The 22,589-nt window shown below is 40.3% G+C and overlaps 1 protein-coding gene across 1 annotated transcript in view; it reads right to left on the bottom strand.

Annotated features, from left to right (window-relative positions):
* Positions 1 to 22,589, bottom strand: part of WDR44 (WD repeat domain 44) — a 57,197-nt gene that overhangs the window by 6,751 nt on the left and 27,857 nt on the right. Inside the window, exons 11-17 of the mRNA XM_059385399.1 lie at positions 20,086 to 20,224; positions 18,739 to 18,803; positions 6,089 to 6,202; positions 3,669 to 3,791; positions 1,121 to 1,312; positions 839 to 940; positions 503 to 618 (exon numbers count right to left, since the gene is read on the bottom strand). Coding sequence (XP_059241382.1) covers positions 503 to 618; positions 839 to 940; positions 1,121 to 1,312; positions 3,669 to 3,791; positions 6,089 to 6,202; positions 18,739 to 18,803; positions 20,086 to 20,224 — 851 coding nt within the window. The remainder of the gene's footprint in view (positions 1 to 502; positions 619 to 838; positions 941 to 1,120; positions 1,313 to 3,668; positions 3,792 to 6,088; positions 6,203 to 18,738; positions 18,804 to 20,085; positions 20,225 to 22,589) is intronic.

A 22,589-nucleotide genomic window follows, 5' to 3' on the forward strand; every position in this document is an offset into this window, starting at 1 on the left:
GAGGAAGAAGACGCAGTAATTTCAGGAGCGCCTCCAGACCCCCAATTAAGAGTTCAAATAATAACGTGATGTAAAGGTATAAATACAGGATGCCATACTTCAGGGTGTTAAAATGCTTTATCAGCTTCAGTACCTAAAAGGATCAAGACCATGGGTGGGTGGCAGGTAAGCTTCCTCTTAGAAAAGCTGACATAAAAGTACAAAACCACTAATTCCAGAGCTGGGAGTGAGTCTTCTAATCCCAGCTCTGCAACTACCAGTGACTTCAGACAAATCACTTCATTTTCTGAGTCTCGGTTTCTTTGTCTGCAGAGTAGGGGCAACTCAACTCTGTCGACTGAACAGGTGGACACGGTTAGGACTGCAGGGTGACAAGGTGAGTGGCCAGTTTTAAAAGTGCAAAGAAAGGAAAAACACCATAGAAACGTGTAAGGCATAGATCAAAGAAAATATGGGAGTAGAAGAGAAATATCTCTTTTGGAATTTCTCATTGCCAGTTTACCTGAAACTTGCTTTGATCTGGCTGCTACTGTTGACATAACCCTTATACTTCATGGACAGTGACAAATCTCTAAGATCATATAGTCTGATTCTGGAGTCATTTGAGGTTACCAGTATCTAAAAATAAATCAAAGGAAAAATTAAAAATGCCATCTTTTAATCTAAGTTAAGGTATAACCAGAAAGGATATTACATACACATATACAGAGAGAATATACCTCAAAACTAGAAAAACCTATATTCCACATGACAGAAAATACATTCTTAAGCCAAGACAGTAAGAATTTTCAGGAGTCTATATACAGTGTGAGGAGAGATGGTTTTGAATACTTAGTACCTTATTTTCTCCAGGTAGAGGTTCAATGCCAGTAATTTTTCTTCCAACTTTGTTGCGTCCTCTGGTAGACCGGACATGTATTTGTGTGTGGTATTTCAAATGCTGAAAAGAAAACACAAATTTAAAATACGAGGATTAGAAGGAACCTCAAAGATCATCTGATACAACCTACAGAGAGGCCGAGTATTGTTCACCCCAATTTATATGCCCGGAGAGGATATACCAACTTATACGAAACTGCTAAGTATTCCATCATGCAATTTACACAACATAATCCTTTACCTCTGTATCATAGAAAATACATCTGCCATCATATGTCCCAATCACCGCGTATTTGCCATTCTGACAGAAATTTGCAGCTGTGATCAATTTTGTTTGACCATCTACTTCATTCCACAAAGCGACTTTTTTGTCAGGTATGTTCCAGAGGCGGAGCTTTCCATCCAATGATCCACTTAGAAAATACCTGTCATCCTAAAAATGTTGCAAAAGAGAAAGGCTCTCATTTTACCAGATCAAGAAAAATTCATTAGCAAGTCAAAACATAAAGCCTGTTAGAATTAATGCTTTAAAAATATTTAGATCCCATTTATAAAATACTAATCTTTAAGTATTTTTTTCCAGATTTTATTTTTAAGTAATCTCTATACCCAATGTGGGGCCTGAACTGACAACCCCAAGGAGATCAAGAGTCACATGCTCTATGGATTGAGCTAGCCAGGCACCCCCAAGCAAGCATTATTTTATTCACTAAAAACAACTATTAGAAATGACTAAACAAGAACCTTAATAGTAAAGTACTACATAGGTAACTATCACAACTAATACCTCTCCCTTTCCACCCTGACATATTAGTTAAAATAGAGGTGAGGGAAGGATTTTGTTCACAGTTGCTGACAGGAGCAAAGCCATTCTTTTGCTGCATCCTTGGCTGACAGGATGGGGGTGTTATTCAGAAAGACGCCTCAAAAAGCTTGATGGTCCAAACTGATAAGGTATCCGCAAAGATTAAGCATTTTTAATTTGCCAACTTCTAAACCAAAGTCTTCTAAGGGTCTATATTATAAGCCTGCCCTGGGAGGGAAATGATACTGAAAGGGGAAAAAAGTCATTCTTCTCTCTTAATTTGGGGAAAAAGAAGAAGAAATGTGAGTGTAAATAAAATGCTGCATTAACATGATATTGGGTGTTAAACATACAGAGATGGGGATGTGAACAGAAATAGGATTACATCAACATGGGGGAGGGTAAGTCAGGTCAGCTCAAGTCCTCCACTTATCTCAGCCCAGCTAGTGGAGCAGCACCGGCACCAGCCTTTCCTTGTGCTTCTAGTTGTAAAGAGTGAAAATTAATTTAGCCTTACTCATTTGGTGGCTTTATCCTATAAGAACATAATAAAGTCAGCAATCCCAAGATGAATTTTCCTCCTTTGGTTGAAATCATATGAAATACTTCCTTTTCAGAGGAAAGACTGTGAGGGATTTTCTACACTGAAAATGAATTAACATGGATCTCATGATTAACAGTATTTCCAGGGGCGCCTGGCTGGTTCAGTCGGTAGAGCATGAGACTCTTGATCTCGGGGTCGTTGAGTTCAAGCCCCATGCTGGGTGCAGAGCTCACTAAAACAAAACAAAACAAAAACCCACAACACCCAACCAAAAAACCAAAACAGTATTTCCAGACATTAAACAGGAATTCGGTATACCTTATAGTGAATTTTGGTCTTTACCTCTTTCAACCTTTTCTTCTTTGTCTCTTCTCACCCCACCCCCCCCCCCACTATTCTCCCCTACATGCTTCCCTCGCTTATTTACCCACCTGCTGTCTCTTCTTCCTCCACCTCCAATCTCTCTCATCTTTAACAGGATACGTTATTTACACCCTGCATATGTTATTAAAGATTTGGGATGGCTTTTCATTATTATAGTTAGACTGTAACATTTTTAGTTCTAATACAGATTAGCAGAATATTTCCTTTCTTCTCTTTTCTTTAAATAGGCTACATGCTTGTAACCCAAGGTGGGGCTTAAACTCACAACCTGGAGTTCAAGACCTGAGCTGAGATCAAGAGTCAGATGCTTAATGGGCGCCTGGGGTCTCAGGTGGTTGAGCATCAATCTGACTCCTGGTTTTGGCTCAGGTCACAGTCTCAGGGTTGTGAGATTGAGCCGCATATTGTTGGGCTCTGTGCTCAGAAGGGAGTCTGCTGGAGAATCTTCCTCCCTCTTTCCCTCCCCTCCCTCCCTACCCCACCTCATATGCTGGTGTCTCTCTCTCTCTCTCAAAATAAATAAATCTTAACCGGAAAAAAAAAAAAAAAAAGAGGCTGCCTGGGTGGCTCAGTTAAGAGTCCAATTCTTGATCTCAGCTCAGGTCTTCATCTCTGGGTTGTGAGCTAAAGCCCCATACTGGGCTCCATGCTGGGTGTGGAACCTACTCTAAAATAAAAAAATGAGGAAGGGAGGAAGGGAGGTGGGAGGAAAGAAGGAAAGAAAGAGAAAGACTAAATTAAGTTATTCTTAACTATGTGGCTGTTAATAATTTTTTTCCTATAGTTCAACAGCCCTCCAGAGAAACCAGGTTCCCTCACCTTCCTTATGGTCTAATAAAAAATATATAAAAACAATTCTGGGGCACCTGGGTGGCTCAGTGGATTAAAGCCTCTGCCTTCAGCTCAGGTCATGATCTCAGGGTCCTGGGATCGAGCCCCACATTGGGCTCTCTGCTCAGTGGGGAGCCTGCTTCCCCCTCTCTCTGCCTGCCTCTGCCTACTTGTGATCTCTCTCTCTGTCAAATAAATAGATAAAATTTTTAAAAAATTACTTACTCTTGGATGGAAAGCTATGGCAGTGACAAAATCTATATGTTGGAAACAGCAAAGGCATTCTCTTCTGGAAATGTGCCATAACCTGACCGTTTTATCCATCGAAGAAGAAAGCAGGAAGTAGTTCTAGTGAGAAATTGACATTGATCATTTTATCACCCTAAGAAAACACGACATGCACAATAAAAGCAAACTTTCAGTTCTATGTATCTCAACAGTTTTGTTATTATTATTGTTATACCTAGCATTAGAAAGAACAAAAGATTATCCAATTCACTTGGAAGATCCCATTTTTCTCCCCATTACATGCCATACTCCTTTGGTTCTAAGACTTTTTTTATATGACCTGTTCTAAAATTAGGATTATCCTAACGATCTATGTTAAAACAAATCTGCTAAGCACCAAGACGACTAAGGTGTGCCTTAGTTTTTATAATCCCCATATAGTGAAACCAGGCTATGAATATAAGACATCCATTCACATGATTGTCACTTTAGCTATTCTGACATTGGCAACACTGGTGAATTTTAACTCACAAGAATTCCCTAACTGCCACTTAAAATGCCTTCAAAAAGATTACCCTATAATGCAGCATGGAAATGAAAAGTTATTGTGCACCTGTCACACCCAAGGCAAGAAAATGAGAGAAGAGAAATCGTCAAACATCTCAGAATAGATCATAGAATTTTCTAGAAGCTACAAGAGGGGAGTGTAACTGCTTTAGTCATGCTGATGGCCCATCACCCAGGAACCAAACATCCATCTGTCAAAAGTTTCCAGTTGGCAGAAGTTCTTTAACTTTTTGGCATAATTTAAGACCTATGTGTTATACTGAATGAGGCAACACAAAGAGACCCTAGTATTCTCTGGTATTCCTAAAGGTGCTAAACAAATCAAAGCAATGATGACATTTATTGAGTACCTGTAATGTACTAAAAATTGTTAACACTATACTATGAACTAGGTATATCATTATCCTCCTTCCCAAATGAGAACATTGAGGCACAGAGATGTTAAAATCTAAGCGCAAATATCAATTTGGATATGTTACTGCACTGATAAATATATGATATTTGGGGCTAGCTGTAAAAGTGTATGTTTTATGTGGTATACCTGTTTTTATTTAATTAATTAATGAGAGAGAGAGCATGCGCACATGTGCTGCCTGCGTACATGGAGGGGAGGAGCAGAGGAAGACAGAAAGAATCCTTAAGCAGACTCTCAGAAATCAAGAGTCTGATGTTTAACTGAGTGACACAGGTTCCCCCCTACTTGTTTTTAAATAGATAGTGTAAGGGTGCCTGGGTGGCTCAGGTTAAGCTTCTGCCTTTAGCTCAGGTGATGATCTCAGGGTTCTGAGATCAAGCCCTGCATTGGGCTCTGCTCAGCAGGGAGCCTGCTCCCCCCCACCCTGCCCCGCCTACTTGTGATCTGTCAAATAAATAAAATCTTTAAAAAAATAAAAATAAATAGATAGTGTATTATACAACCAAAAAATAGAATTCTGGTACAAGGGGCACCTGGGTGGCTCAGTGGGTTAAAGCCTCTGCCTTCGGCTCAGGTCATGATCCCAGAGTCCTGGGATCAAGCCCCGCATCAGGCTCCCTGCTCAGCAGGGAGCCTGCTTCCTCCTCTCTCTCTGCCTGCCTCTCTGCCTACTTGTGATCTCTGTCTGTCAAATAAATAAATAAAATCTTAAAAAAAAAAAGAATTCTGGTACAATATTACTCAGCCATTAAAAAGAATGAAACCTTACCATTTGCAGCGATGTGAATGGAACTAGAGGGTATTATGCTAAGTGAACTACATCAGTCTGAGAAAGAGAGACATCTTAACTCTAGGAAACTAACTGAGGGATGCTGGAGGGGAGCTGGGTAGGAGATGGAATTCCAAACACTGCTTCATGCTTCAAATGCCTTAAATAAAATTTAAAGTATCTCTTTAAATTTTTGCAAAACTGCTAAGATATTTGTTCAGTGGCAAAACAGGCCCTCTACTTCTGAAATAATTTTGCTCTAAGGGAAAAAACACATAAAGTGATGACTTATCAAAGAATCATATATTGTTAAACTTAATGATTTAATAAATATAGCAGATTAACCAAAGCAGTCTTGATTAGATAGATCTGACTTCAGCACTGTAGCTGAAATCATATACTCATTTTGTAAGAACAGCGGCTTTGCAAACAAAATTAGTTTCTAAAGAAGCCAAAAATACAGGTATAAAGACAGATCCAGACAGAAACCCTTAATATAAACACTGTATTAGCCTAATTGAATGTTTCTCCTCTTTTAACCGATTACTTTGTAGGTAACTCCCATGTAGTATACATAACAAAACACTTGAAAAACAAAACATCTGTTTTTATCCTGAAGTCCTAGTTATGTAGAATTAATACACTCTCCAAGTAAGAATTTCGTACTTTAGACCAGGAAAGATCAAGGAGATCAGCGGTATGTCCTTTATATTTGCAAAATGGCCGCTGCCGAAACGGTGCGTTTTTATCGTCAGGGTCTTCATCAGCTCCACTGCACACCTATTTAGATATAAAGACAAATGTTAAAACTAGAAAAGCAAAAACTTCACACTCTTCCCACCCCGTCTGTCCTCTCATCATTTGCTGCCTGGCCAAAATCTTGATCGACCAGAAACAAACTCCCCTTTACGATGAATCTACTACTTATCACTCATCTACCTCCCTGTTCCCACAAACCAGGATCATCCCTGAAGCCTGTGCTATCGCAATCTTTCCCTCCCTAACACAGCCCCTACTTTGTCCTTTTCTGAGCATTGGTTCCTTTTGGAGAGATGGGAGCCAGCACCAGGGGGTGAGTCATGATTGGTCTGAGCTAATTAAGATGAGCTCATTCCCTTTCCCAGCAATGACTGGTTTAGGCATGGGCATGTGCGGCAGTTTTTTTCAATCAGACATGATGGAAAGTTTATAGGGGGAAAAGGGTGGGTGGAGACAGGGGAGAAGCTTCCAGAAAGATTTCCTAAGGGGCATACTAAAGGGATATTCTCTCCTTCTTCTGAACATAGCCATCTGTGTGACACCTAACACTGTAGCTGCCATCTTACTACCATGAGGGGAACAAACCTAAGAATAACAAAGAAGAGCAGAGCAGGACGATGGCAGGACCCTGTGTCCCTGATGACACTACTGAGCTGCTGCATGAACCAACCTTGGAACTGCCTTACCTCCAGACTTGCTTCCTCATTGTTTAAGCCATTTTCAGTTGGATTTCTGTTATTTGAAGTCAAAAGCATCCTGACAGAAGTAGGTAGAAAATAATGCCATATGTGTGTGCATTTAGCTTACAACATGCGTTTGTATTCATTACCTGAGTGAATTCCTAACAACTCGGTCAGGTAGGTAGTAACATTATGAAGATGAAGAAATTAAGAAAAACACCTGATGCTCAAAGAGATCAAAATAACATATTAAAGCTCACACAGCCATCTGTAAACGGCAGAACCAAAGCAGAAATAACAACTGTAAGTTCAAAGACTGTCCCTCAAATGTTCCAGAGGATGTAGCAAGAGCAAAAATACGGAGTTGTCAGCTAACAAGCCTTGCTTACTTAGGGAAGGACAGGTAGGATGGTGCGGCCCAGGAAAAAGGTGTACGGAGATATACAGCAGAGGATCAGGCGGGAAAGGTACTTTGGGACCAGATCCTAATGAGCCTCGCATTTGTGGCTTAAAAGCTCAGATATTCTAAGGAGATGGAGAGCCAGCACAGCCTTCTGAAAAGAGAATAACACGACGTGACTGGTGCTTTAGAAAGAGAAAGCTAAGCAGGAAGGTAAAAGATGGTAGGGAGGAAGCGTGGAGGCAGAAAGAGCAGTCAGTAAGTGTGAGTAAGAATAAGGAGGGCTGCAACTAGGCCTGGAGCCGAGGGACAGACGAGAACTACCGTTACTGTTTGCCTAGAACTTGACAGTGTAGAAAAGCATCTTCATACCACTGTGGAGGTACAGCAGCTACAATGGTGCCCTGACCTTTTGCCAAGCACTCCTAATCCTAGAGGACTAGGCTCCGGCCTCTCCTTGTGCTGCCAGCCTGGTGAGCACAGCTGGAACACATAAAACTAAACAGGCTTGACCCATTACATAAAGTCCAACTTTTTGTTTAATAATCATTTACATTTCATTAAGTCCTCAGCATTATTCCTCTAGCAGTGATTCCAGATCTTATTTTTCTCCTCAAACATCCAATGTTCTTCTCCTTGTACTCTGTATTTTGTTTCAAAATACTTAATTACATTTTTGATTATAAATACATGGCCAGTGTAGATAATTCAGAAAGCACAGGAAGTAATAAAACAAAAATTAAAACAACATTTTGCTAACATGATGACTGCCTTCATCTTTCATTTTTTAAAAAACATTAATTTAAATCACACACGATTCAGTATCTTCCTACTATACCATGAGTATTTTCAGTACTTCACTCTCTGAAAACATTTACTAGCTGCACATCAAAGTGCCATAATTTAACCATTTTCCAACTGACTGGTCATTTAGATATTTCCAAGTTTCTTGCTAGCATAAATAGCAATTCAGTGAACATCCTGTAACATGAATCTTTATGTCTATTTTATTATTTATTTATCTTAATATAAAGGGTATTATGGTCAAAAGGTTTTGAGCTTGAGACTTTGACAGTATCTTCTGTTATCTGTTTTAATAAAAGCAGGTATGCTTACTAAAGAAAATTTTAGGGGTGCCTGGGTGGCTCAGTCAGTAGGCATCTGCCTTTGGCTCAGGTCATGATCCCAGGGTCCTGGGATCTAGGCCTGCAGCTCCCACTGCTTGTGCCTTCCCTCTATCTCTTTCTCTGTCATATAAATAAGTAAAATCTTAAAAATAACGAAAATCTTAGAAGTACAGAGAAGTATAAAGAGTAAAAGAAAAAAAGAAGACCTAAAATCCACCTAGATTTGATACTAGTAATTTGAGCACCTAGAGTTGATACTAGTAATAATTTAGTATATTTCTTTTCTTTCCCAAAGATTGTTTTTTAGTACTCTCTACACCCAATGTGGGGCTTAAACTCACAACCCTGAGATCCAGAGTCACATGTTCTACTGACTGAGCCAGCCAGATGCCCCAAATTTAGTGTATTTCTTTGAAATTTTAATCTACAAAGTATTTAGATATGCTTAATAAAAACTGGGATAATTCAATTTTTCATTCTGCTTTTTTCCCTTTTTCATTTTTTTTTTTTTCACTTAACATTTTATTTTGAATATTTTTAAAGTCATTAGTCTTTGAAAACAACCTAAGGACTGCAGAGTATTCTACTTTAACAAAAACACCAGTTTTTATTTTCCAGCTGTTAAAAATGTAGTTGTTTAAATTTTAGCTATTTTTAGCCCACTGAGCCACCCAGGCGTCCCTCTAAATTTTAGCTATTTTTAGAACACTAAGATGAAAATCTTTTTATTTACATCCGAGCCTATCTGATGGTTTTTTTCTAAAAGATTTTATTTATTTATTTGAGAGAGAGCATGCCCACGAGTGGGGGGAGGGGCAGTGAGAGAAGGAGAACAAGACTACCCGCTGAGGAAGGAAGTGGTGGGGGCGCTGGATCCCAGGACCCTGGGATCACCACCTGAGCTAAAGGCAGCCACTTAACCAACTGAGGCACCCGGGCACCCCTCCTCTTTTCTTTTAAAGGAAGTCCTACACATAAGGTGGGGCTTCAATTCAGGATCCTGAGGTCAAGTGTCCCTTGCTCTACTGACTGAGCCAGTCAGGTACCCCCATCTGATTATTTCTTTATGATAGATTTTTAAAGGTAGAATTATTAAAGGTATAATCACCAAGTAAAATGTTATGTGTTTTATCTATACATATACATCTCTATAAACAGGTATCTGTATCTAGAAAGATAAATATATGTTTATGTCTCTATATAAACATATATACAACTTTATTATGGCCATTTCAAATATACACAGAAGTAGAATGATGTAATAGTAGAACGAATCCCATACATCCGTCACTTGCTTTAATGGTTATCAGTATTTTACTCATCTTGTTTTATCAGTCCTCCCACTTTTACATATTTGCTTATTTTTGCTGGAACACTGAAAGCAAGATCTAAATACTATTGATTTTATCAGTAAATATTCTTTATGTATTTCTAACTAATAAGCCCTCTTTCAAATATAACTACTATACTAGTATCACACCTAAAAAATACCATTTATATCATCTAATATCTAATCCATATTAAAGTATCCTGGTTATCTAAAAACGTCATTTTAAAGATGGACTGCTATGAAAACTTTTAAGCCTTTTGATATTTATTAACACTGACTATATACCAGATACTGTGCTAGTTATTTGAGATAAAAAAAATAAATAAGACATTTCTTAGTTTCTAATTATCTATTCTCACTATTTAAAATATGTTAAATTTTGTCATTCTCTGTTCAAAGACCCTCCACTGGCTTCCATCTCTCTCAGAGTAAAAGCCACAATCCCTGTTATGGCTTACACATTGTTCCCCCTTCTACACCTCCGTGACTTTCTTCTTCTTCTTCTTTTTTAAATTTATTTTCAGCATAACAGAATTCATTGTTTACGCACCACACCCAGTGCTCCATGCAATCCGTGCCCTCCACAATACCTACCACCTGGCTCCCCCAACCTCCCACCCCCTGCCCCTGCAAAACACTCAGATTGTTTTTCAGAGTCCATAGTCTCTCATGGTTCATCTCCCCCTCCAATTTCCCTCAACTCCCCTCTCCTCCCCATCTCCCTATGTCCTCCGTGTTATTTGTTATGCTCCACAAATAAGTGAAACCATGTGATAATTGACTCTCTCTGCTTGACTTATTTCACTCAGCATAATCTCTTCCAGTCCCGTCCATGTTGCTACAAAAGTTAGATATTCATCCTTTCCGATGGAGGCACAATACTCCATAGTGTATATGGACCACATCTTCCTTATCCATTCGTCCGTTGAAGGGCATCTTGGTTCTTTCCACAGTTTGGCGACCGTGGCCATTGCTGCTATAAACACTGGGGTACAGATGGCCCTTCTTTTCTCTACATCTGTATCTTTGGGGTAAATACCCAGGAGTGCAACTGCAGGGTCATAGGGAAGCTCTATTTTTAATTTCTTGAGGAATCTCCACTCTGTTTTCCAAAGTGGCTGCACCAACTTGCATTCCCACCAATAGTGTAAGAAGGTTCCCCTTTCTCTGCATCCTCTCCAACACATGTTGCTTCCTGTCTTGCTAATTTTGGCCATTCAAACAGGTATAAGGTGGTATCTCAATGTGGTTTTAATTTGAATCTCCCTGATGGCTAGTGATGATGAACATTTTTTCACGTGTCTGATAGCCATTTGTATGTCTTCATTAGAGAAGTGTCTGTTCATGTCTTCTGCCCATTTTTTGACATGATTATCTATTTTGTGTGTGTTGAGTTTGAGAAGTTCTTTATAGATCTTGGATATCAACCTTTTGTCTGTACTGTCATTTGCAAATATCTTCTCCCATTCAGTGGGTTGCCTCTTTGTTTTCTTGACTGTTTCCTTTGCTGTGCAGAAGCTTTTGATTTTGATGAAGTCCCAAAAGTTCATCTTCGCTTTTGTTTTCTTTGCCTTTGGAGACATATCTTGAAAGAAGTTGCTGTGGCTGATATCGAAGAGGTTACTGCCTATGTTCTCCTCTAGGATTCTGATGGATTCTTGTCTCACGTTGAGGTCTTTTATCCATTTTGAGTTTATCTTTGTGTTCGGTGTAAGAGAATGGTTGAGTTTCATTCTTCTACATATAGCTGTCCAATTTTCCCAGCACCATTTATCGAAGAGACTGTCTTTTATCCACTGTACATTTTTTCCTGCTTTGTCGAAGATTATTTGACCATAGAGTTGAGTGTCCATATCTGGGCTCTCTACTCTGTTCCACTGGTCTGTGTGTCTGTTTTTATGCCAGTACCATGCTGTCTTGGTGATCACAGATTTGTAGTAAAGCTTGAAATCAGGTTAATGTGATGCCCCCAGTTTTGTTTTTCAACATTTCCTTAGCAATTTGGGGTCTCTTCTAATTCCATACAAATTTTAGGATTATTTGCTCCAGCTCTTTGAAAAATACCAGTGGAATTTTGATCAGAATGGCATTAAAAGTATATATGGCTCTAGGCAGTAAAGACTTCAAAGGTAATATGATGTCAATAAAAACGTATCTATTAATAATCACTCTCAATGTGAATGGCCTAAATGTGCCCATAAAACGACACAGGGTTGCAGACTGGATAAAATGACAGGACCCATCCATATGTTGTCTACAAGAGACCCATTTCTTTTTTTTTTCTTTTTTTTTTTTAAAGATTTTATTTATTCATTTGACAGGCAAAGATCAGAAGCAGGCAGAGAGAGAGAGAGAGGAGGAAGCAGGCTCCCTGATGAGCAGAGAGCCCGACGCGGAGCTTGATCCCAGGACCTTGGGACCATGACCTGAGCCGAAGGCAGAGGCTTTAACCCACTGAGCCACCCAGGTGGAGACCCATTTCTAACCTAAGGATACACCCAGGCTGAAAGTGAAGGGATGGAGAAGCATCTTTCATGCCAATGGGCCTCAAAATAAGGCAGGGGTAGGTAGCGATTCTCATATCAGATAAATTGGATTTTAAACTAAAGACTGTAGTCAGAGGTACAGAAGGACACTACATAATTCTTAAAGGGACTATCCACAAAGATGATCTAACAATTGTAAATATCTATGCCCCCAATATGGGAGCAGCCAATTTTTTTTTTTAAAGAGAAAGTGGGGAGTGGGCAGAGGAAGAGAGAGATGATTTTTTTTTAAGACATCATTTATTTATTTGACAGACAGAGATCACAAGGAGGCAGAGAGACAGGCAGAGAGAGAGGAAGAAGCAAGCTCCCTGCTGAGCAGAGAGCCCGATGCAGGGCTCGATCCCAGGACCCTGGGATCATGACCTGAGCCGAAGGCAGAGGCTTTAACCCACTGAGCCACCCAGGTGCCCCGAGAGAGATAATTTTTAAGTAAATTCTGCACTGAGTGCAGAGCCTGATGAGGGGCTTGATCTTATGACCCTGAGATCATGACCTGAACCAAAAATCAAGAGTGGGAGGCTTAACCAACTGAGCTACCCAGGTGCCCAGCGATACATATATATATATTTTTTTTCTTTTAAAGATTTTATATTTATTTGACAGAGACACAACGAGAGAGGGAACACAAGTGGGGGAGTGGGAAAGGGAGAAGCAGGCCTCCCGCTGAGCAAGGATCCCAGGACACTGGGATCAGGACCTGAGCTGAAAGCAGCCACTTAATGACCCCGAGCCACCCAGGTGCCCCATCAATACATATTTTTTAAATAAAATGTTGCACATGTACAATTTCACAAAAATTACCTCACCCCCTTATAGTTGACTCCTTTCATCCAAGTTTTAGATCCTAATAATCTTGAAGGAGACCAGACTATGTCACCCCAAAATATTCCCTTTGCATAAAGATCATTTTGGGCTGAAGGCAACTGAGAATAAGCAGACACAAGAAAAAGTCCTTGCCCTCCCTACTTCTACCTGAAAGCAGGGCATGAAATTCTCTTTGTGAAGGTGTGTCCCCTTTACCTCTTCCTTGCCAGGAAGGGGAAAATAATCTTGCCTCTGGAGATAGTACTAAGTAATTATTATCCTCCATTAGTTTCCCCCAATATTTTTACCTGGTCACAATATACTGCCCTTAATGCCTACCGCCCCTCTTTTTCTGGTCACTTCTCAACAAACTTATCATTCTTTATTAAAATTATATATAAACCCCTGGGTCTAACTGCCTCTTCAGGCATTCAGTATTTTTCTTTCTTTCTTTTTTTTGCATTCAGAAGTTTTCTATGAAGGCCTCCATATAGTGTGTGTGTGTGTGTGTGGGTGTGTGTGTGTGTGGGTGTGGGTGTGTGTCTATATACACACATACATAGTAAACTGTTTCTCCTGTGAATCTGTCTTTTGTCAGGTTATTCATGGATCTCAGCTGCAAAATCATTGCTGTGGAACCCAAGAGAGTAGAGCAAATTTTTTCCCTCCCTATAATCTTCTCTCAAGAATTCCGAGCAGCAGTGAAATGCTGAGGCACCCATACTGATGTTTCCACTAGTCAAGCACACCCAACACAGATCGAACCTGAGCAAAGTGCCAATTCCTAGGTTAACAGCATAGTTACAACTTCTAGTTTCCAGCAGAAATTTTACAAATCTACCATAATGGAGCAAGCTAGGCAGGCCCTCTTCCTTTCTTGCATACATGCACTGAGCTACTTTTGGAAATCAGTAGGAATAGAGAGCACAGCAGGCAGAATTCTAGGCTTGGCGTGACCAATGAATAAGTTAGGGATCTTGGGTGTGCCACTCTACAGTACTATAGGTACACTTTCAGGTACTCTATTTTACATGAGTGCTAACAAGAGTGAGGATATAGTTAAAAAGAGAGAAATACATCACTATCATGAGAAAAGAAAAAAAGCACACACACATCAGGAAAATTAATAAATGAATAAACTACACTGTACATACCACCCCTCATTATAGCTAGCACTAGGTTCCCAGATAACACAGCAGGTACCATAATCCAAAGGCATATGAAATACAGGGCTCTTCTAACCATCCCCAATCAAAATGACAGAAGCGAAAGAAATAAATCTACTCTTGGAAACAACAGATATAAATGATTCTCAACTACTACAGGAAAAAAGCTCAGTAATACGGGGGGGGTCACTACTTTTTGTGCCAAAGAACTGTTATGCTCCTCATTTAAAAGGCCTGTATTTGGGGTGCCCAGTTGACACAGGTGGCTGAGCGTCCGATTCTTATTTTTGGCTCCGGTTGTGGTCTCAGGGTCGTGAGATCAAACCCCGCATTGGGCTCTGGTGCTCAGCATGCAATCTGCTGGAGTTTCTTTCTCCCTCTCCCTCTGCCCCACCACACCCCACAGGCTTGTACTCTCGCTTTCTCAAATAGATGAATCTTTAAAAAAATAATAAAAGGCCTGTATTCAAACAAGATCGGAAGTTACTTAGGCTTTTTGCAGGGATGAAGTGGGGTAGATAGACATAGTTAAGGATCTGTTCAGTAGGAGGGAGCCTGGCTGGCTTAGTCAGTTGAACTTCCAACTCTTGATTTCACCTCAGGTCATGATCTCAGGGTCCTGGGATTGAAGCCTCGGAGTTCAGCTCAGAGCTGGTTTAGTATTCTCTTTCTCCCTGTTCCTCCGCTCCTACCCCCAACTTGTGCTCTCTCTCTAAAATAAGTAATAAATAAAATCTTTAAAATTACATAAAATCGGGGCGCCTGGGTGGCTTAGTGGGTTAAAGCCTCTGCCTTCGGCTCGGGGCATGATCCCGGGGTTCTGGGATCGAGCCCCGCATCGGGCTCTCTGCTCAGCAGGGAGCTTGCTTCCCCCCCAACCCCGCTCTCTCTCTGTCTGCGTCTCTGCCTACTTGTGATCTCTGTCAAATAAATAAGTAAAAGCTTTAAAAAAAAATTAAAAATACATAAAATGATCGGGGCGCCTGGGTGGCTCAGTGGGTTAAGCCTCTGTCTTCGGCTCAGGTCATGATCTCAGGGTCCTGGGATCGAGTCCCACATCGGGCTCTCTGCTCAGTGGGGAGAGCCTGCTTCCTCTTCTCTCTGCCTGCCTCTCTGTGTACTTGTGATCTCCCTCTCTCTCTGTCAAATAAATAAATAAAATCTTTGCAAAAAATACATAAAATGACCTGTTAGTAGGATTGCTGAAATAAGCTTAATACATGTTGGGACAAATAGTTCCGGTTTTTAATAATCATCAATGCCTGGAAGCTTTACGGTGAATTAAACTAATAAAAGCAAAACCTTTCCCCCAAAGCAAAGTGGTTAAAATTTTTACTGCTACATTAGTCAATGAAGGCTTTATGGAGGAAGTGGGCCTTGAAGAACAGCAAGCTTCGAACAGAAAGAAAGGAGATTACAGGCCTCCAGATAAGGAGATAGGAACAAAGGCACAGAAGGAGGAGTTCCACGCTGATTCAGGGGCACTACAGTCAGGCATGGGGTTAGGTTCCAAGGACACTAAGATCTGTGAAGTATAGTTTTTTGCCTTAAATCAGCCCAGAGGCTAGCCAGTGAGACAAACTGCCAAAGAAGACATGGTAAGTAATATCAGTGTCAAAATACCCATAACATTCTGTCGGAATAAAAATGAGGAACAATTCTCCCTGCCTGATTCAGGCAAAATATTAAGAGACGATAAGATATTTGAACCATATCCTTTTTCTTTTTTTTGAACTGAATCTTGAAGGATGAATAGGGCTCTGACCAGTGAGAAAAGGGAGGGCAGTGAGAAAAGGAGGGCACTCAGGGCAAAGCAAATAGCATGGACAAAGGCAGCAAAGTAAAAGAATGGCTAGGGTATAGACCCATGTCCAGCATGGTGAGTACGGGGCAAAGGCAGCAGGGAATTAGAACAGAGTTAAAAAGGTAACATGAGGGGACTCCTGGGTGGCTCAGTCAGTTAAGCCTCTGACTTCAGCTCAGGTCATAATCCTGGGGTCCTGGGATCGAGCCCCACATTAGGCTCCCTGCTCAGCGGGGAGTCTGCCTCTCCCTCTGCCCCTCCCCCGTTCATGCTCTTTCTTTCTCACTCTCAAATAGGTAAAATCTTTTTTTAAAAATTGCACTTGCTGGGACGCCTGGGTGGCTTAGTTGGTTAAGCAGCTGCCTTCAGCTCAGGTCATGATCCCAGCATCCTGGGATCGAGTCCCGCATCGGGCTCCTTGCTCGGCGGGGAGCCTGCTTCTCCCTCTGCCTCTGTCTGCCTGTGCTCGCTCTCTCTCTCTGATAAATAAATAAAATCTTAAAAAAAAAAATTGCACTTGCTATCATAAATTTTTTTTAAAAGGGTAAGATGAGGCAGTATCAGGAAGGGCCTTATTCTGCAGGTGACAAGGAGGCATCAAAAGATTTTAAACCACAAAATGGCATCAGATTGGGATTTTGAAAAAAAGCTGGTGGCAGTACAGAAAATTTAATTGCGTAGAGACCGGAGACAGAAAAAGCAATTAGGAAGCTACAGCAAACATTTCAATGAATGATGAAGGCCTAGATAATGTGAGTGACAACAGAGAATGAGCGAACAGATTCCACAGGCATTTGTAAATGGAGGCAGAGTGGATAGAAATTTGTAACTCATTTGGTATCTGGGTAAGGAAGAACATAATGGAGTATCTTCTGACAACGTTAAAAAAGTAACTTATGGATGGTGATGCCATTAAAGACTCAAAGAGGGAAGCAGGGTTCTGGGTAGGTAATAAAAATATTTCCATGAGTGAACATTAACATCTAGCCAGTTACTCAAGCCAGACAGCTGGGAATCTTCCTAAACTATTCACCCGCCAACCCAGCGAGCCGGTCACCAAGTGCCAGAGATCCTATCTCTTCCACAGTCTCTCAAATTCAGCTCATCATTATGGTTTCTAGACTCACTGCTTCATAATCAAAGTACTGTTTCTCTCCTGGGTTAATACCCTCTGAAGCAGTCTTCCTGGTCTCTAGCCTGGAGCCCCCATTCTAGCTGATCCTTTACAGTATTTACCAGAAAGCGCTCCTGGAAACAAAAATCTTAATATTTTAATTAAGCTCCTGATTGAAGCCCCTGAAAGCCCCTTCCCACTCCCCCCGCAGTTTACAGGACAAAGTCCGAACTTCCTGGTTTAACACAAAGGACCACTGAAAATCCTCCAACTCTCACACGCGCCCGCTTGGCTCCAGCCACCTGGAACTTCCGGCAGCACCCTTACCCTGCTGGGCCGTCTCTGCCTCCAGGCCTCTGCACTAGCTGATCACTCCCACGCGCTGCTGCCTTCTCTCACACAGCGAACTCCTGGCTCACACACAATGCCTCCAGGAAGACTTTCCTCACGCTCTGATGTGTTGGGATAACTAAAACTCCTGTACTTGTGTAGTACCTTCTGTAGAATATTCCCATCCAATACTAGAATTGTGGATACACTGACTTCACCAGTCACCACAGTCCCCAGGCAGAGACTATGTCTCATTTGACTTTGCACAATCTAGCAGTATCTGGCACATTAACAGGCACTCAAAAAACATTTGTTGAGGGAGTTTAGTTTTAGACCTTTCAGCCAGTGTGCACGGTGAATACACCGATGGAGAGATCCTACACACACTGTTACATGAAAAGAGTAGCATGCCCAGTAAGATCTTCTGTTTGTTTAGAAATCAGCTATTCTCAAAGGCAACAAGAATTATGAAGGTAAAAGACAATTCAGGTCTGGAGGCAACAAATGAGTATGTCAGACAAGGATGGCCAAGGACACAACTCTGAAAAACAGCATCATTTGAGTGAGAGAAAGAGGAAGAGACAGCAAGGGTGTAGGAAGAGAACAAGGAAAAATAGAACCTTTGAAAGCCGAGAGGAATGTGTTTAGAGTATGGAAACATTAGTGTCAAATACTATAAAGACAGTGAAATTTCAGGAAAATACTGTTGAGCAGGTAGACATTTTAGGTTCTTTGTTTTACATCACCCTTGTCTAGGTCAATACACAAGAAGCGCAAGGGACAGCTTAGAATAATATTCTCCAGTTTGCTTTTTAGGTGTAATATTGGTTATATTTAACCTTCCAGCTATCAGACCAAATGAAAACCAACAAATATTTTAAACTACCTGAAACTGTGTTGAAGCATTTATTAAACCAAGAAGATGGAAAAATTAAAATATTTCTGTACTTTTTCTCTTTCCTCCATCACTTCTTATTCAGTATCCAATATTTTTTAAAATTGTAACATGGATTTGAGGGGAGGGGATTTTGTTTATTAAGTTTGTATTAGTAGTTTGGTCGCTGAAGTAGTATCATGCACTGTACGAAACAATTTTTCATTTACCACTTCTAACAGAAGAAACTCTTGTCTATAACTTATCTTAATTAACTGTTTTCATGTAACTGTAATTTCTGACAGACAACAAGGTAGTTCATGGTAAATAAATCAAATTATAGTACTTAACAAGAGTAACCATAAAATACAGAACATACCCCTGTATCTGTATCAGACTTTGATGAATTCAGACTTTCCTGAGAAGGTGACGGGGATACACGTCCTAAAAACAAAATAATAATTATAAACAGGCATGTACATACACACACACACACACACACACACACACACATCAATCAGAAATAATGACACATGAACACCTAATTAATAGTCATAGAATGTAACATTCTGAAAAAACACATTTTCTAAATAAGTGAAGTATTAATTCTCTGGGCACCAAAATAATAGGTTTTATCATTTTTATCATAAAATCTAGAATAACCATATCATCTATTTAATAAAATATTATTAAATCTTCATTATTCATAGTGAATACAAACAAGATGAACAATAAAGGGACACAAAGGGTCTGGGGTGGTAGAAGTTGCAAGGGCCGCTGGAACAGTCTGTCTGCTCCAGGCAGGGCAATAAAAAAAATGTATTGTAAACATAGTTTAACTTTTTGCCAACCCAATTTCATCTTCAATTATGTATTATAATGCAAGCAATACCCATAGGGCCACTAAAGTATACACGGATCATTTGCCAGTTTAGTGGATCTCCCCAGATTTCTATGTTCCTCAATCGGTGCTTTAAATATGCCTTCTCTCACACAGCGAACTCCTATCCTCCAGCCCATGGCCGGCCACCTATTCTCCTTTCTCCCATCCCTTATCCTCTTGGTTTCAGTCTTAGTGGGCTAGGGCGAGGATGGGAGTGGAAGGGAGGGGTTTGTGGAGAAAATTTATTGTAGTTAAATAATTATAAGAAAAAAAATCCCATAAACATAAAGCTCTTACCTACACCAGATCTACATGCTTTCCTGGTAAGTTACCAATATACAGAAATATTTTATATAGTTGTACTCATGGTGTACACACATCACATTCTGAAGTTTCTCTCTGCCATTTAACCTTTTTTCATATACCTCTGATGTACTGACAAATCATATTTCCTTTTTATGGCTGGGTCTCCTTTTTTCTTTCCTTACTGGATGGATATTATTATTCTCATTCCTTTTCTAAATTAATCAGGTTATTTCACTTTTAAACCCAGGAGAGAACTAAAAGTTGTCAGGAGAAACCAAGCAACTTTGTTCTCAATAGCTGATGAATTAAACTCTGCACAATACTTCAAATGGGATAAAGTCAAAAGCTCTATGGTAGCGTTTTCCATGGGATTCAGATGCTTTTTCAGTGTTGACTTCTGTTCTTTTAGGTTTGTGGCCACTATTAAAAATAGTGGTTGCTGCAAACGGTTGTCAGAGAAGAGGGCATTATTATACCTAAAATGTAAAAATACCAGGTATCTCTAGAGTTTTAAGGCCCACAGTAAATAAAAAATACCTTCGGTATTGTATTTCATTCGCATATTGTTGAAATAGTCAAAAGCATTTTTTAAAGCCCATATTCTCACTACATTGTCTTGTCCAGCTGAGGCAAGTAATCGGCCACAGTGAGAAAATTTCATGGTCCAAACAGCTCCCTATAAAAACAAAGAAAGGTTCAGAGTTATTTCTTTAGAAGTTGAAACATTTAAGATTTTATTTTTAAGTAATCTCTACACCCAATGTGGGGCTTGAACTTACAAGTCCAAGATCAAGAGTTGCATACTCTACCGACTGAGCAAGCAGGCACCCCTAAGAGTTGAAACATTATTTTAAAGCCAAAGTAAAGAATTATTCCAAATGATACTAAGATAATCCTCATATTACTAATACCACTTAAGGCCAACAATTCAATGATGACACAACAGCACAAAGAGCAACTTCTAAGAGAAAAGTAGGATAAGATAGTTTACTGTAATCTAAACTAACAAGTTCAAAGCCCCAAGCTTTGTCTACAAATTAATGGAAACGGAGTTCTGAGGAGGCCATAAATAATTGTAAAAACAGAAATCCTAGTTGGGGATTTCAGTCTCCTAGCTGAACAGAAGAGGGAGTGGCACTGGAGGAGGCAGAGCCCTCAAGATGCAACTAATACCCTTGACCAAGGCTGAGGGAAAAACAGGCCCATGTTAGCAGTGACCCTTGTGGCACTGGGCATTTGCAAGTGTTGGAATGGTGTGATCTCAACCTGTTTTTCCCCCAGAAACAAGATTTTACAGTGTACGGTTAGAATTCCCAGAAACTGCTAGCAATAGGGAAGTGTGTGGGTATGTGTTGGGAGGTGGAGGTGGCATGATTTAAGAACATGAACCCTTAACTTGGAAAAGCCAAATGCTATTACAACAAATGTTGTTTGAACTCCTATTACAACACATATGTATGCAGATCAAAAAGATTATCTAACTTAGGGGTGCCTGCTGGGTTGGGAGACCATGCAACTCTTGGTCTCTAGGTCATGAGTTTGAGCCCTATGTTGGGTGTAGAGATTACTTAAAAATAAATATAAACTTGAAAAAAAAGATTATCCAAGTTAGAGGCAATAGTTCATATAATGAAATAACATTCATTTCCATAAAATGCAAGCATATTAAGAAATTTGTTATTGGGAACCTACTACAATGAGACTTTACTTAAAACTGGAAATAATGAAAGTGAATCAAAACAGTACAAGGAAGTTCATCAGTTCCTTAAGGAAGTTACTATAATCAAATCAAATATTTTATGTGGAGATCATAAGCACTGAAGTTTAAATTCCAATCTGGCTGCCATCTGATGTGTTTATGGTTGCTTCTTTCCAGTTAAATCACATCTTGGATTTAAAATCTAAATAGAAAAATAGATTCCCTGATCAAAGACTGACAGCATCATCGTCCCGTCCAGCAGTTTATTACCGGCTTCCCTGTGTTCCTGGCATTTTTAAGGGATATAACTACAATATCACTTGTGCACTTTATCCCCACTTTCGTACATTTTAACTCTGGTAGAAAACTTACACCTATGTCTCCTGGTTTTAGCTGCCATTTTACAAAATACACGAACCTACTGCAGTGTTTGTGTTCATTATTTAAAATACACCCAGGAAGGGGCGTCTGGGTGCCTCAGTCAGTTAAGCATCCAACTCAATTTCGGCTCAGGTCATGATCTTCTGGTCGTGAGATCGAGCCCCATATCGGTTCCTGGGCTCAGTATGGCATCTGCTCGTTCCTCTCACTCTGCTCCTCCCCCTGCTCACTCGTTCTCTCTCTCTCTCAATAAATAAAATCTTTTTTTTTTTTTTTAAAGATTTTTATTTATTTATTTTACAGAGAGAGATCACAAGTAGGCAGAGAGGCAGGCAGAGAGAGAGAGAGGAGGAAGCAGGCTCCTGCTGAGCAGAGAGCCCGATGCGGGACTCGATCCCAGGACCCTGAGATCATGACCTGAGCCGAAGGCAGCGGCTTAACCCACTGAGCCACCCAGGCGCCCAATAAATAAAATCTTTTAAAAATATACCCTGGGAACATTTTAAATGGTTTCCAAAGACACAGACCACCCTGCAAATTTAACTCCTTTAAAGTCTGGTACCTTTACATAGCTTTCTTCATGATATGGGACTAGAGTTTACTTATTCAAAAAATTTCACTTCTTAAGGGGCGCCTGGGTGGCTCAGTTGGTTATGTGCCTGACTTCGGCTCTGATCACGATCTCAGGGTCCTGGGATCAAGCCCAGCATTGGGCTCCCTGCTCAGCACAGTCTCCTTGTCCCTCTCTCTCTGCCCCCTCCCCCTGCTCATGCTCTCTCTCTCTCTCAAATAAGTAAAATCTTTAAAAACAAAAACTTTCACTTCTTGATAGTTGCAAGCAACATATCTTTTAAATTTTTTAAAAGATTTTATTTATTTGACAGAGAGACACAGCCAGAGAGGGAACACAAGCAGGGAGAGTTGGAGAGGGAGAACAGGCTTCCTGTGAAGCAGGGAGCCC

Source organism: Mustela nigripes, chromosome X (genome assembly GCF_022355385.1).
Source record: "Mustela nigripes isolate SB6536 chromosome X, MUSNIG.SB6536, whole genome shotgun sequence".
NCBI lineage: Eukaryota > Metazoa > Chordata > Mammalia > Carnivora > Mustelidae > Mustela > Mustela nigripes.